General features: G+C 40.4%; 1 protein-coding gene and 1 long non-coding RNA gene across 2 annotated transcripts; both read left to right on the top strand.

Moving 5' to 3' along the window:
- Nucleotides 1–5088: 5088 nt before the first annotated feature.
- On the top strand, nt 5089–6139 carry LOC139188880 (uncharacterized). The gene is made up of 2 exons (XR_011572259.1): nt 5089–5665; nt 5767–6139. It is a non-coding gene; the product is annotated as an uncharacterized lncRNA (long non-coding RNA).
- Nucleotides 6140–7063: 924 nt separating this feature from the next.
- Nucleotides 7064–10844, top strand: LOC139188861 (disease resistance protein RPV1-like). The gene is made up of 4 exons (XM_070806875.1): nt 7064–7787; nt 7929–9024; nt 9216–9509; nt 9600–10844. The coding sequence occupies exons 1-4, from the start codon at nt 7225–7227 to the stop codon at nt 10509–10511; spliced, it is 2865 nt and encodes a 954-aa protein (XP_070662976.1). The 5' UTR covers nt 7064–7224; the 3' UTR covers nt 10512–10844.
- The last annotated feature ends 608 nt before the right edge of the window (nt 10845–11452 follow it).

Genomic DNA, 11452 nt, shown 5'->3' with positions numbered 1-11452 from the left:
TGGAAACAACCTCGTCATAAAACTTACCTTGGATCGGCAAGCCTCCTATCCTGTGAAGATCCCAAAGTGAAATTGACATCTCCCCTTGCGCCGTGTGAAGTGTGTTGGTCACTGAACACCAATGCTCAAAGAACGCACGAATGACGGAAGGGTGACGATCATACCTAAACAAAGATGCGTACACAGCATGGTAAAGGCCCGTTTTAGTAAGCACATCTTTAGATCGGCTTAGGACATCTTCAAGCCATTCCTAATAAAACTCATCAAAGACGGCTTCTCCAGTAGTTGACAAGGTACCATTCCAAGCCATGGCTCCGCTACGAATGTGATCACCAAGAAGCTTAAACGAAGCCGGATGATGGTCACGAGCATGGTGCGAATGATTCAAAATAAGAACCCTCAATGTGCACGCCTTTTTCTTCGTATTTGGTTGAACAACGTCTACCACCTCCCAAGATACTTCAGAAGACCACGACTTAATATGCGTGGAATTGTCTTTCACAAGAAAAGCAAGCGCTTTAGGACCAGTTAGTGGCGAGTAAAGCTTCAACATTGTTCCCTCATCTTGTGAATCACCTTCCTTCGCAAGAATGGTGATGATGTTGTTCCTAAAACATTTGAAAAATACCATGACCGCAAATCAGCCACAAAACTTGAGCAGCACGACAAAGATGGCAGCTACATGATGGTCCTTCAAAGCACGCTACAGTAGCAAAGAAACCAAAATGCCACGCAATCGCACTACGCAACCCCGCATCGATTACGCAAGCAGTTTCTTGCACAGCGCCACACGGCAACGCACCACCGAGGGAAAACTGTGATCAAAATGCACTACACAGCGAAACCTCGTTGCAGTCTCTTGCACAAGCACACCCACGGCCTGCTACCACGGCTCTAAAAGCTTCGCGAAGATCCTAGCGTCAAGCTCTGCCTTCTCAAGATTAAAGATTTCTGACATTACAAATAAAGAAATCCATCAGTGGGGACACACACATTGTGCGTAAAAAAAAAAGGTGAAAAGGGTGAGACAGAATGATTGAAAGGAAGAAACTAAAAAAAAAAAAAAGAGAAGAAGTGACACATCTTAGTCAGAACGTTTTAGCACAACTTACTGAATAAAATAAAGCATGTCCATTGATATCTCTAAAAAAATTACAAGTGCGTAAAAAAAAAAAAAAAAAAAAAAAGTCAAATCAAATTTACAGGAAGGGATCTTCAAGGATGATCAGGTGGCGCCTCATCACTCGGCGGAGCTCCAGAAAGACGAAGCACCAGAGATTGATTATCCGGAGCTTCAACACTTGGTGAAACGCCAGAGGACGAAGGCAGAAGTTGCCGATGAAGTAACGCCACAAACCTCTGATGATCACTCTGAATCCGAACTTCGGACTCCTGCAGCTGGTCAAGCTTTCTCTTCATGCTTGTTGAGTAATTAGTTACGAGCATGTGCAACTCTTTATTCTCGTGCCTAAGCACCCTGACCTCTTGCCGAAGACTGGCCACCTCAGCCATCAATGACTCAACCTAACGAGATCGAGCAATAAGGCGTTGGCCCATGTTTGAAACTGAACTTGCACATCGGACGCTGTAGGCCAGAGAGTCCTGAACAGCCAGCTCGTCGGACCGCCTGGAAAGTATCCTAGTGTCTCTAGGAGTGAGAAGATTTCTGGCCACCACCGAAGCGGTTGTATCGTTCATCATCATAGAATCCCCAACTGTAAGAGGACCATTGGGAGATACGAAAGACAGCTGCCAAATGTTGTTTGAAGAAGATATGTCACTATCTTCCCCGACATTCAAGTTAAGACGACGGTCAGAAGGGCAAGACATTTTCGAAGGTGTGAAGAAAAAGAAGAGGTCGGACAAATCAAGTTCTTAGAAGTGCAAGTAGGGAGCTTCTACAGGCGAAAAATTCAAGTGTGCTTTGGAATGTGATGCGTGCCTCTCTTTTAAAATCAGTACTCGACAGAGCTTCAGAAATTGAAGAGGCGAGTTCAGAAATCGAAGAGGCAAGCTCAGAGATCGAAGAGACGTCTGCTTTCTCAAAAGCTGGGCTGCTCAGAAACCACGGGCCGATCTCAGATATCGAAGAGGTGCCAGTCTTTTTCAGTCTCGTCAGCACCTATCACATGCATACTCAGCTTTGCGAAAATCACGGATAATTTGTCGAAGCGCCGATCTCAGTTATCGGAGAGGCGCCAGTTTTTTTCAGCCTCGTCAGCACCTGTCACATGCACACTCAGCTTTGCGAAAATTACGGGCAATTTGTCGAAAATTTCTTATGAAGAAGAAAGCACGTGAAGCCATACTGATCAATCACTCAATGGTTGCCGACACGAGTGAAAGAATAGTACCTCTACAGGTATTAAAGAATTTCCTATAACTGTCCACCTTCACCGTCCATAGCAAGGCAGACCTGCAAAAAATGCCCAACCCTTCCTCATTTCCGAGAGTACACTCTCAGCAGAGCCTCTCGAAATACCCAGTTTTCTTCCTCTCCTGGAATACCTCTGCAAACAAATGACACCAAAGCAAAAGTATCTCATATTACCAGGGTAGAAAGCAAGAGTATCTCATATCATGCTTTCTCCCTGTCATTTCCTTTGTCCTTGTTCTTACCTGCAAAGACAAGGATAAAGAAAGCAATATGTCGGAACCTCCACTCAAACTCCGGGTAAGGAACCGATTACCTAAAACCTTTGCCTGGTTGCTTACCTGGCTTTGCTCTTGAGTACTCGTCTTCAGTTGCTGATGTACTTCCGAAGAAGATGCCATATTTGCTTGGAGAACAGATAAGGCAAGTGAAAATGATACCTTGAAGCATGTGGAGATAACATGCTGATTTCATTCAAGATCAAGTCTCCCTTTCCTTGCACAATCAACCAACCCAGCAGAAGGAGTCTAAGTTGAATCCAAGAGCTCGAGAAGTTTCAACAAACATATTGACGGCACCATCGTCGAAAAGCAAAGCCTCGCTGTGCAATGCTGTCAAATCGCCACCACTTTTTCGAAAGCAATAGTATTTCATATCATGCTTTCTCCCTATTCTTTTCTTTGTCCTTGTTCTTACCTGCGGGACAAGGAGAAAGAAAGCAATCAGACAACACTTGGTATCAATCTTCTGATCTGGAACCAACTGCTTGGAACTCTTCCCTAATTGCTTACCTAGCACTGCTCTCGAAGTACCCATTGTTTCAACATCTTATGCTTCCAGAGAAGATACCACATCTGCCCGAAGAACAGATAAGGCAAGGGAAAATGATACATTAGAGCATGTGGAGATAAGCACAACAAAGCACGTGCCGATTCATCCGCTACTTCTTCAAAATCAAAAGTATCTCATATCATCAGGGTTGCAATCACTCTGGGTTGGTGGACTTGTTTTGACCCTCAAATTCTTGGGTCGACCCGCTAGGTGTTGTGAGCTGCACGTGTCGATTCACCACCCTTGAATCAAATCCTTAAAGATCAAGTCACCAACTGGAAGAAGAGCCCATCAATCTTGAAGATCATACCGTTGACCAAACTGCTCAGGTGTGAATTGGAAAAAGAAACGGGACATCACCTTCACCTCGTGCCTGCTTGCCATGTGTTCGAGTCAACCTTCAAGATCAAGCCTCAACGCCCCTTAAAGAAATCACAAGTCCGATTCAAGATCAAGTGTCCACCACCCTTGAATTAAATCTAGTTCAAGATTAAAGCTGTGGAAAGTCAACAATTGGAGGAAACCAGAAAATCCTTCAACCCAGTTCAAGAATAAGCCTGTGGAAAGAAAACAATTGGAGGAAACCAGAAAATCCTCCGAACCAGTTCAAGATCAAAGCTGTGGAAAGTCAACAAGCACAACAAAATACGTGCCGATTCACCCACTACCAAAGCCAAAGATCATCTACCACGTGAAGCTCCTTGTGGTCCAATTTCAACCTTTAAGAACAAGCCTCAACGGCCCTTGGATCAACATCTGTAGTAAGGGACTTCAAAACGCATCTTCTACACGTGACAAACACATGTATACAACGCGCCTTGAAGTGGGGGCATTTGTAGACATCGAAATTTCGGTGAAATAAATGTTGATCAATAATTAAAATTTTAATGTTCATGTGTCACATAAATTTGACACATAGGATGTGACTAAACGAAAAATCAAAATAAATCGAAAAAGTTATCAAACATGACACGTGTCAACACCTGACAGAAATGATTTATTTTATCTGATTATTTAAATCCAAAAAATCAAGTTTTGGAATTCTATAAATAGGAGGCCAAAGCATTCATTTTGGGACACCAATTCATAACCAATTCACCTCACACCAAAACCTTGAAGCTTTGAAACTCCAAAGCTCCCAAGCAAATCCCGAAGGATCAAGAAAGCTCTCTTCGTTCTTCGTCAAATCCTCATTCGAAATCAAGCCCCAATGGCCCCTTGAAGAACTTCCACTAATTCAAGATCAAGCCCCGACGACCCTTGAAGAAAGTGTTCATCATCCATCATTCGTTCATCCCTATATCAAGCCTCGACGGCCCTTTGGATCAACGACGTCAACAAATCCGTACAACTGTTTATCCTAAGATCAAGCCCCGACGACCCTTTGGATCAACAGCATCAAATCTACCCATTACAAAGATAGAATCAGAGGCTAAATTTGTAGAAGAGATTGTAACCCCTAAATCATTAATACAAATATTATTTTGTACACGTGTTCTTGTCTCGTTCATTGCAGGAATTTCCGTGTTTACAAAGTTCAATCCCAACTAGTACTTAAAATGTTGAGTGAGTGAGTTGTGAGGTAATGAAATAGAATGTGGGGGTGTATTATGATAAATTTTAATGGGTAAATTACATTTGTATACCTTAACTTTAGTTCAAATAACAAACTTATACCTCATGCTTTTAACATTACAATGTAATATATCAATTTACAAATTCGTTGCAATATCATACATCCGTCAGTCAATCCGTCAAATTGACTGTTAAGTGATGATGTGGTCAATGTAGGACTTATATTTTTGCTGATGTGGACATGAAATTTAAGCCACGTGGACATAAAAAAAACTAAAATACCAGTAATTCTCTCTCTTCCTCTACTCTTTCTCCTTCCTCTCGTATTCTCTCCCTTTCGCCCTTTCATGCTGCAACAGCAGCCAAGACGCAGCACCCTGACGACGCACTGTCCTCCGACCACCACCCAAAAACTGATATCCCTAAAATCCTCTTTTCATACCCAGTTCAAATGTCTACCTTATTTCATCAAATTTAAAGTTGACAGGTATCTAAGCCTCGATTGGATCCTTCACTCCGACAATGTGCACAGCAAGCACAAGATTCACATTCAAATTCCAAAAATAGAAAGAAAAAAAAAACCAGCAAAATAATCAAGATTTTTTGTGTAATTAATTTAAATAAACTCAATCTGTGTGGGATTATTCCCCAATGAAGATGACCGCGGCCTTCCAAAAACGACGGGGCCAGCAGCGGGAAGAAGGAGAGCTCGGAGTCGGGTCTAATACTCGGGGAAGGCAAGTACAATTTCTAGGCTTTGGCATCGATTTTGTTGCTCGCGTTTTGGTCCATGTTCACACCGTCACGCTCCGGTAGTCCGCTGGCAACGTCAACCGTCTCTCCAACGACCTCGACTCGTCCGTTCACGACGATCTCGACGTTCGTGTATGCATTTTTCTCGTTTTGTTTTTGTGCGTCGATTTGGTTGCATTGGATCTCTGATTTGATGGGTTAATGGGCATTTCGGATTTTTTCTGGTGGTGTAGAAAATGAAGGAGAGGGAGAAGGTGGTGAAGCACTGACTCTAATAGCCGTCAGATCAGGTTACCGAGGTTCGCGTGGAGGTCTGGACGAGGAGGTGCTGTGGTTTTAGGAGTGAATGAAGAAACCCGGGGGCGGGGGCGGCGGATGGAGGAGGAAGAAAGAAGGGTAGATGATGGTTGGGGTGGGTCCCACTCTCTTTATTTAATTTTTTGACATAAAATTATTTTTTTAAATTAATATATTTTATAATTTTATTTTTTATCTACATGGTCTTTCACGTCAGAAATATATGGATCCTACATTTGTCAAGTCATCACTTAATGTTCAATTTAACGAATTAATTAATGGAGGTCTGACATTGCAACAAATTTACAAGTTGAGGTATGATGGTTGGGGTGGGTCCCACTCTCTTTATTTAATTTTTTGACATAAAATTATTTTTTTAAATTAATATATTTTATAATTTTATTTTTTATCTACATGGTCTTTCACGTCAGAAATATATGGATCCTACATTTGTCAAGTCATCACTTAATGTTCAATTTAACGAATTAATTAATGGAGGTCTGACATTGCAACAAATTTACAAGTTGAGGTATGATATTGTAATGTTTAAAACATAATGTATGAGATTGTACTACGACCCATAGTTGAGGTAGTTTTGTGTAATTTATCTAATTTTAATTGAAAAAGTAGATGTCTGATGTATTAAATAGATACAGTGTAATCAATTGTATGCGAAGTGTTAATAAAACAAGCATTTTTTTATTTTCATTAAGTAAGCAAAACATAAGTTCGAGCTCATGCAAAAATCAAGCTGAACCAACCTATCAAAATCTTGCAAAGAAGCCGAGTGGAGCTGAATTTGAGCTTGAAAAAATAATTCGACCAAGTTGTAATCACAAAGATGATTCCTATAAGGATCTTAATTATGATATTCGGTGCCGAAATTTAATCTTTTATTTATATTACGGTTTTGGAAAGCCCGCATACAAGGGCGTTTTAGTCATTTAAGATTTCATTTTGGTGTTGGGGGATGAGGTTAAAATAGGTGGATAGAGCTGAACTTACGTGCTAGGTTTAATAATAGGTATGAACAGATGATGCCACGTGTGATGATCTGCCCTTCATTTGTCCTTTTTCATGAGTCTGAACGTTTTGAATTTTTTGCATCGTCTCTTTTTTATTATTTTCTTAAAGACTCCAAATAGGAAAGGAAACTCCCAAGCAGCATATAGGAAACTACCAACCACCTTCAGCATTCAAAATTTAAAAATAAAGCTAGTTTTTTTTTAAATCACCGCAACCCCAAATCAGGACTAGTCTAAGTCAACAAGCACAGTTCCCAGTTTCCTTTCAAGATCTCTCTCTCTCTCTCTCTCTCTTAATTTGCTTAATTGGATCCTCTTCTCAATTGCAACTTGATAAAATCTCATTCATCTCTGATATCAAGCACTCAGATGGACTGCATCATTACTCTCTTGCAGATGTGCTGCAGATCGTTAACATTTTCTTCTTCGTCGTCTTCTGTAGCTGATGATGCTGACGATGTTGATATCCCTCCTCTTCGGGAAAAGTATGATGTGTTTATCAGTTTCAGAGGTGAGGACACCCGCCTTGGTTTTACCAGCCATCTTCATGCTGCCTTACTTCAGAGGAAAATTGAAACCTGCTTAGATTACAGTCTTCGGAGGGGAGAAGAAATCGGATCTGCCCTTCCAGAAGCAATCGAGAAATCTACGGTTTCGGTGATCATTTTCTCGAAAAACTACGCTTCTTCCGCATGGTGTTTAGATGAACTTGTGCATATACTCAAATGTAAGGAAAGATATGGCCAGACGGTTGTACCAGTATTCTACGACGTCAATCCATCGGATGTCCGAAAACAACAGGGGAGCTATGCGGTTGCATTTGCTGGACTTGAAAAACGTTTCAAGGACAGTATTGAGAAGGTGCACGAGTGGAGGGATGCTTTGACGACTGCAGCCAATATATCTGGGTTTGATTACTCATACAATTCCGGGTAACTAACTCATTCTTGAACTTGTATAAAATATCTTTAAACTTGTGACAATTTGATTTGCGCTAAGATTTGATAAAGCCTATTTAAGACTAACTATTGCTTTTCTACCTAATCATACATGTATATATATATGTGCCACAGTGCCAGGACGGAGGCAGGTCTAATTGGGACACTTGTTGATCATATTTGGACATTGATTTGTGAACCATCATGTGATTTAAAGGGCCTGATTGGAATTGAAAGCGGCATCGAGCAAATAGAATCGCTATTAGGCATTCATTCACAGGACGCTTGCATCACTGTAGGAATTTGGGGGATGGTTGGTATTGGCAAGACCACCCTTTCTGAAACTGTATTTCACAGACTCTCTTCTAAATTCGAAGCCAGTTGTTTTCTTAGAAATGTTAGGGAGAACTCAGAACAAAGACCAGATCACTTGGAAGAAAAACTTCTTACAGAGATATTAAAGGAAGAAGGTCTATCCATAAGATCAGCTATTGTTCAAGAAAGGCTCAGACGTACAAAGGTGCTCATTGTTTTTGATGATGTGAGTGATTCAAGGCAAATGGAACGTTTAGTTGGCAATCATCTTTGCTTTGGCACTGGAAGTCGAATCATTATCACAAGTAGAGATAGGAGCATGCTTAGGCAAACTGTTGAAGAGGATAAGATCTATGAGGTTGAGGAATTAAAACCAGATGACGCTCTTCAGCTCTTCTGTTCACGTGCTTTCAAGAATAACAATACTCGTAGAACAGATTATAAGGAGTTGGCAGACAAGGTGGTGGATTATGCTGGAGGCATTCCTTTAACTCTTATACTTTTGGGGTCCTTATTCCTAAATTGCAAGAGCAAAGAAGAATGGGAAGATGAATTGAACAAATTGAAAGAATTTCCCAATAAAAATATCCAAAAAGTGTTGAGAGTGAATTATGATGGATTGGGAAGAAATGAGAAGGAGATATTTTTGGATATAGCATGTTATTTTAACGGGAACCATGTGGATGACATAAAACGAATATTATCTATTCGGAGATTCATCGCGGGACCCGGAATTAGAATTCTTGTTGATAGGTCTCTCATATCAATTGATTCAACCGAGGAAACCATAGAGATGCACGATTTGATTCAAGAAATGGGAAGAGAAATTGTTCATGAACAATGCATTGACAATCCCGGTGAACGCAATAGGTTGTTCAACGATGAGGATGTCTATCATGTACTGAAAAGAAACAAGGTAAGGCCCAAATGAATTCCATTTCCTTTTCCTTTATTTCCTTTTTTTACAAAAAGCAAAAAGCGAACTTTAGATGAAAACACACCAAAGAAAAGCTCAATTATAATAAAGAAGTTTGATTACTAAAAAATAAACTATTGATTGAATTTTGTTGTATGTATAATCACATTAGAATTTGTTCTTATTCTCAGGGGACTCCAATTGTTCAAGCCATATTGGTTAACTGGTTTAAGATGGAAAATCTGCAGTTGAAATGTGCAGACTTCAGAAAGATGTCTAACCTAAAGATGCTAATTGTATTTAACTCTGAAGAGTGTGGCACTTACTGCAAATTAACCGCTTCTCTAGATCTTCCTGATTCTCTGCGTTATCTATACTGGCTTGGATATCCTTTGAAATCTTTGCCGTCGAATTTTTCTCCTGAAGATCTAGTTGAGCTTCATATGCGCAAAAGCCAAGTGAATAAGCTATGGAATGAAGACCAGGTATATATGCCTATTTAAGTTCTTGTATAAAATGCAGTGTAGAAAGTCTTGCTTATTAATTCTTTGTATTTTTCTTTACTTTTGTTACAGAGACCTGTGAACTTAAAAGTGATCGATCTGGAGTGGTCTAGAAATCTAACTGAAGTTCCAAATCTCTCTGGGAGTCTAGAAATTGTGTGGATAAATCTTTGTGGCTGCATAATTTTGGCTGAACTTCCTAGGTGTTTTCAACATCTCCACAAGCTGACTCATCTTGATTTGTCAATGTGCAAAAGTCTCAAGTATCTTCCAGAGATGCCAGAGAATATTGAATTCTTAGATTTATTTGGCAGTGGTATACAGGAGTTGCCTGAATCAGTTTGGTCTCATGAAAAAATTTCTTACTTGGATATAAGAGATTGTAGAGACCTTAAGAAACTTCCAAGCAATAGGTGTAAGCTGAAATTCTCTGGTTGTTTTGATCTACAGGGCTGCACATCTCTTGGCGAGGTTTCTGAGCTTCCCAGGGATATAAGTGAGTTATCATTGGTTGGTTGTGAGAGCCTTGTGAGTCTACCATCCAACATTTGTAAGTTGAAATCTCTCAAGAATCTCAATCTCTCTAGGTGCTCTAAACTTGAAAACTTCCCAGAGATCTTGGAGCCAATGGAAGATTTGGAATATCTTAGTTTAAGTGGAACAGCTGTTCAAGAGCTACACTCATCAATCGAGTTTCTCCATGGTCTAAAAAAAATTGAACTACAGGATTGCAAAAGGCTTTCATGTATCCCGAGGAGCATTTGTAAGTTGAAATCTCTTGAGACACTTGATCTCTCTTGGTGTTCTAACCTTGAAAACTTCCCAGAGATATTGGAGCCAATGGAACATTTGAAATCCTTAAATTTAAGTGGAACAGCAGTTCAAGAGCTACACGCATCAATCGAGTATCTTCCAGCTCTCAAAAATATTAAACTACAAGCTTGCAGAAGGCTTTCAAGTATCCAAAGATCATTTGTAAGTTGAAGTCTCTTGAGAGACTTGATCTCACACGTTGCTCTGCCTTTTACGAATTCCCTCAAATCTTGGAACCAATGCAGCTTCTGAACTTTCTTACTTTGGAAGGATCAGCGGTCGAAATGGTTCCTGTTAACGTGGGTCTAAAGTAGAAGGGTATGCAAAGATTATGTAAATATTAGGAGTCTTTTTTTTCATTTGTTGAAAAATATTAGGAGTCCTTTGTTAGGAAGGATATATTTTGTGTCCCTTAATGTTTACTTGTGGAACAAGGATTGTATGTGTTCCTGTGTATGTATCTTTGATTTTGTGAATAATAACATAACAAGAATTCCAGCCGTATTTTTCTATTTGGCATTTGAGCCTAGTTGCCGTAACCCTAAACTAGAAAGAAAAAAAAATAAAAAAAATTTATACCATGCTGCTGCCGTGAAACTGCAAGGGCTGTGCTTGCTGCCCTTGCCGTGAGTTTTGTTGGGATCCTGCAGTGTTTCTTATTGCTGCATTTTTGCAGAAAAATCAACATTGTCGTGCTGTGTTGCCGTGCTGCTGCTGTGTTGTCCGTGAATCAAGATGGTGAATGTTGAAGAGATCTCGGGGCTGAAGTTGGAGGGTGGTGCACGTGGCTCAACCAACAACTCAGTCTTGGACACGGTGGTTATTTAGAATGATGCCTCGGCTGTGCCGAGTGCTGTGAAACTCAATGGATCAAACTATCCTCTTTGGTCAAAGTATTGGAGATGCATATTGCTAGACGTGGTAAGAAGGGGTTTGTGACAGGAAACATCAAGGAACCGAGTGAAGGTAGTGCCAATATGAGATGTGGGAGACTGAGAATGCAATTGTGAAAGAGTGGTTGATTAATTCTATGGAGCCAACTATCATGGGATTTTTCATTCACCTTCGCTCGGCCAAAGAAGTGTGGGAAGAGGTTGCTCGAATATTATGAT

Source organism: Malus domestica, chromosome 10 (genome assembly GCF_042453785.1).
Source record: "Malus domestica chromosome 10, GDT2T_hap1".
NCBI classification, from domain to species: domain Eukaryota; kingdom Viridiplantae; phylum Streptophyta; class Magnoliopsida; order Rosales; family Rosaceae; genus Malus; species Malus domestica.
The sequence above is the reverse complement of the archived record's forward strand: the minus strand, read 5'-3'. Positions and strand labels throughout refer to the sequence as shown.

What these genes read in the sequence shown, in the direction of transcription:
- LOC139188861 (XM_070806875.1), top strand. Translation starts at nt 7,225, where the DNA reads ATGGACTGCATCATTACTCTCTTGCAGATGTGCTGCAGATCGTTAACA. An exon ending in GATTACTCATACAATTCCGG is followed by an intron (nt 7,788 to 7,928) that starts GTAACTAACTCA and finishes TATGTGCCACAG; the next exon opens with TGCCAGGACGGAGGCAGGTC. An exon ending in AGCTATGGAATGAAGACCAG is followed by an intron (nt 9,510 to 9,599) that starts GTATATATGCCT and finishes CTTTTGTTACAG; the next exon opens with AGACCTGTGAACTTAAAAGT.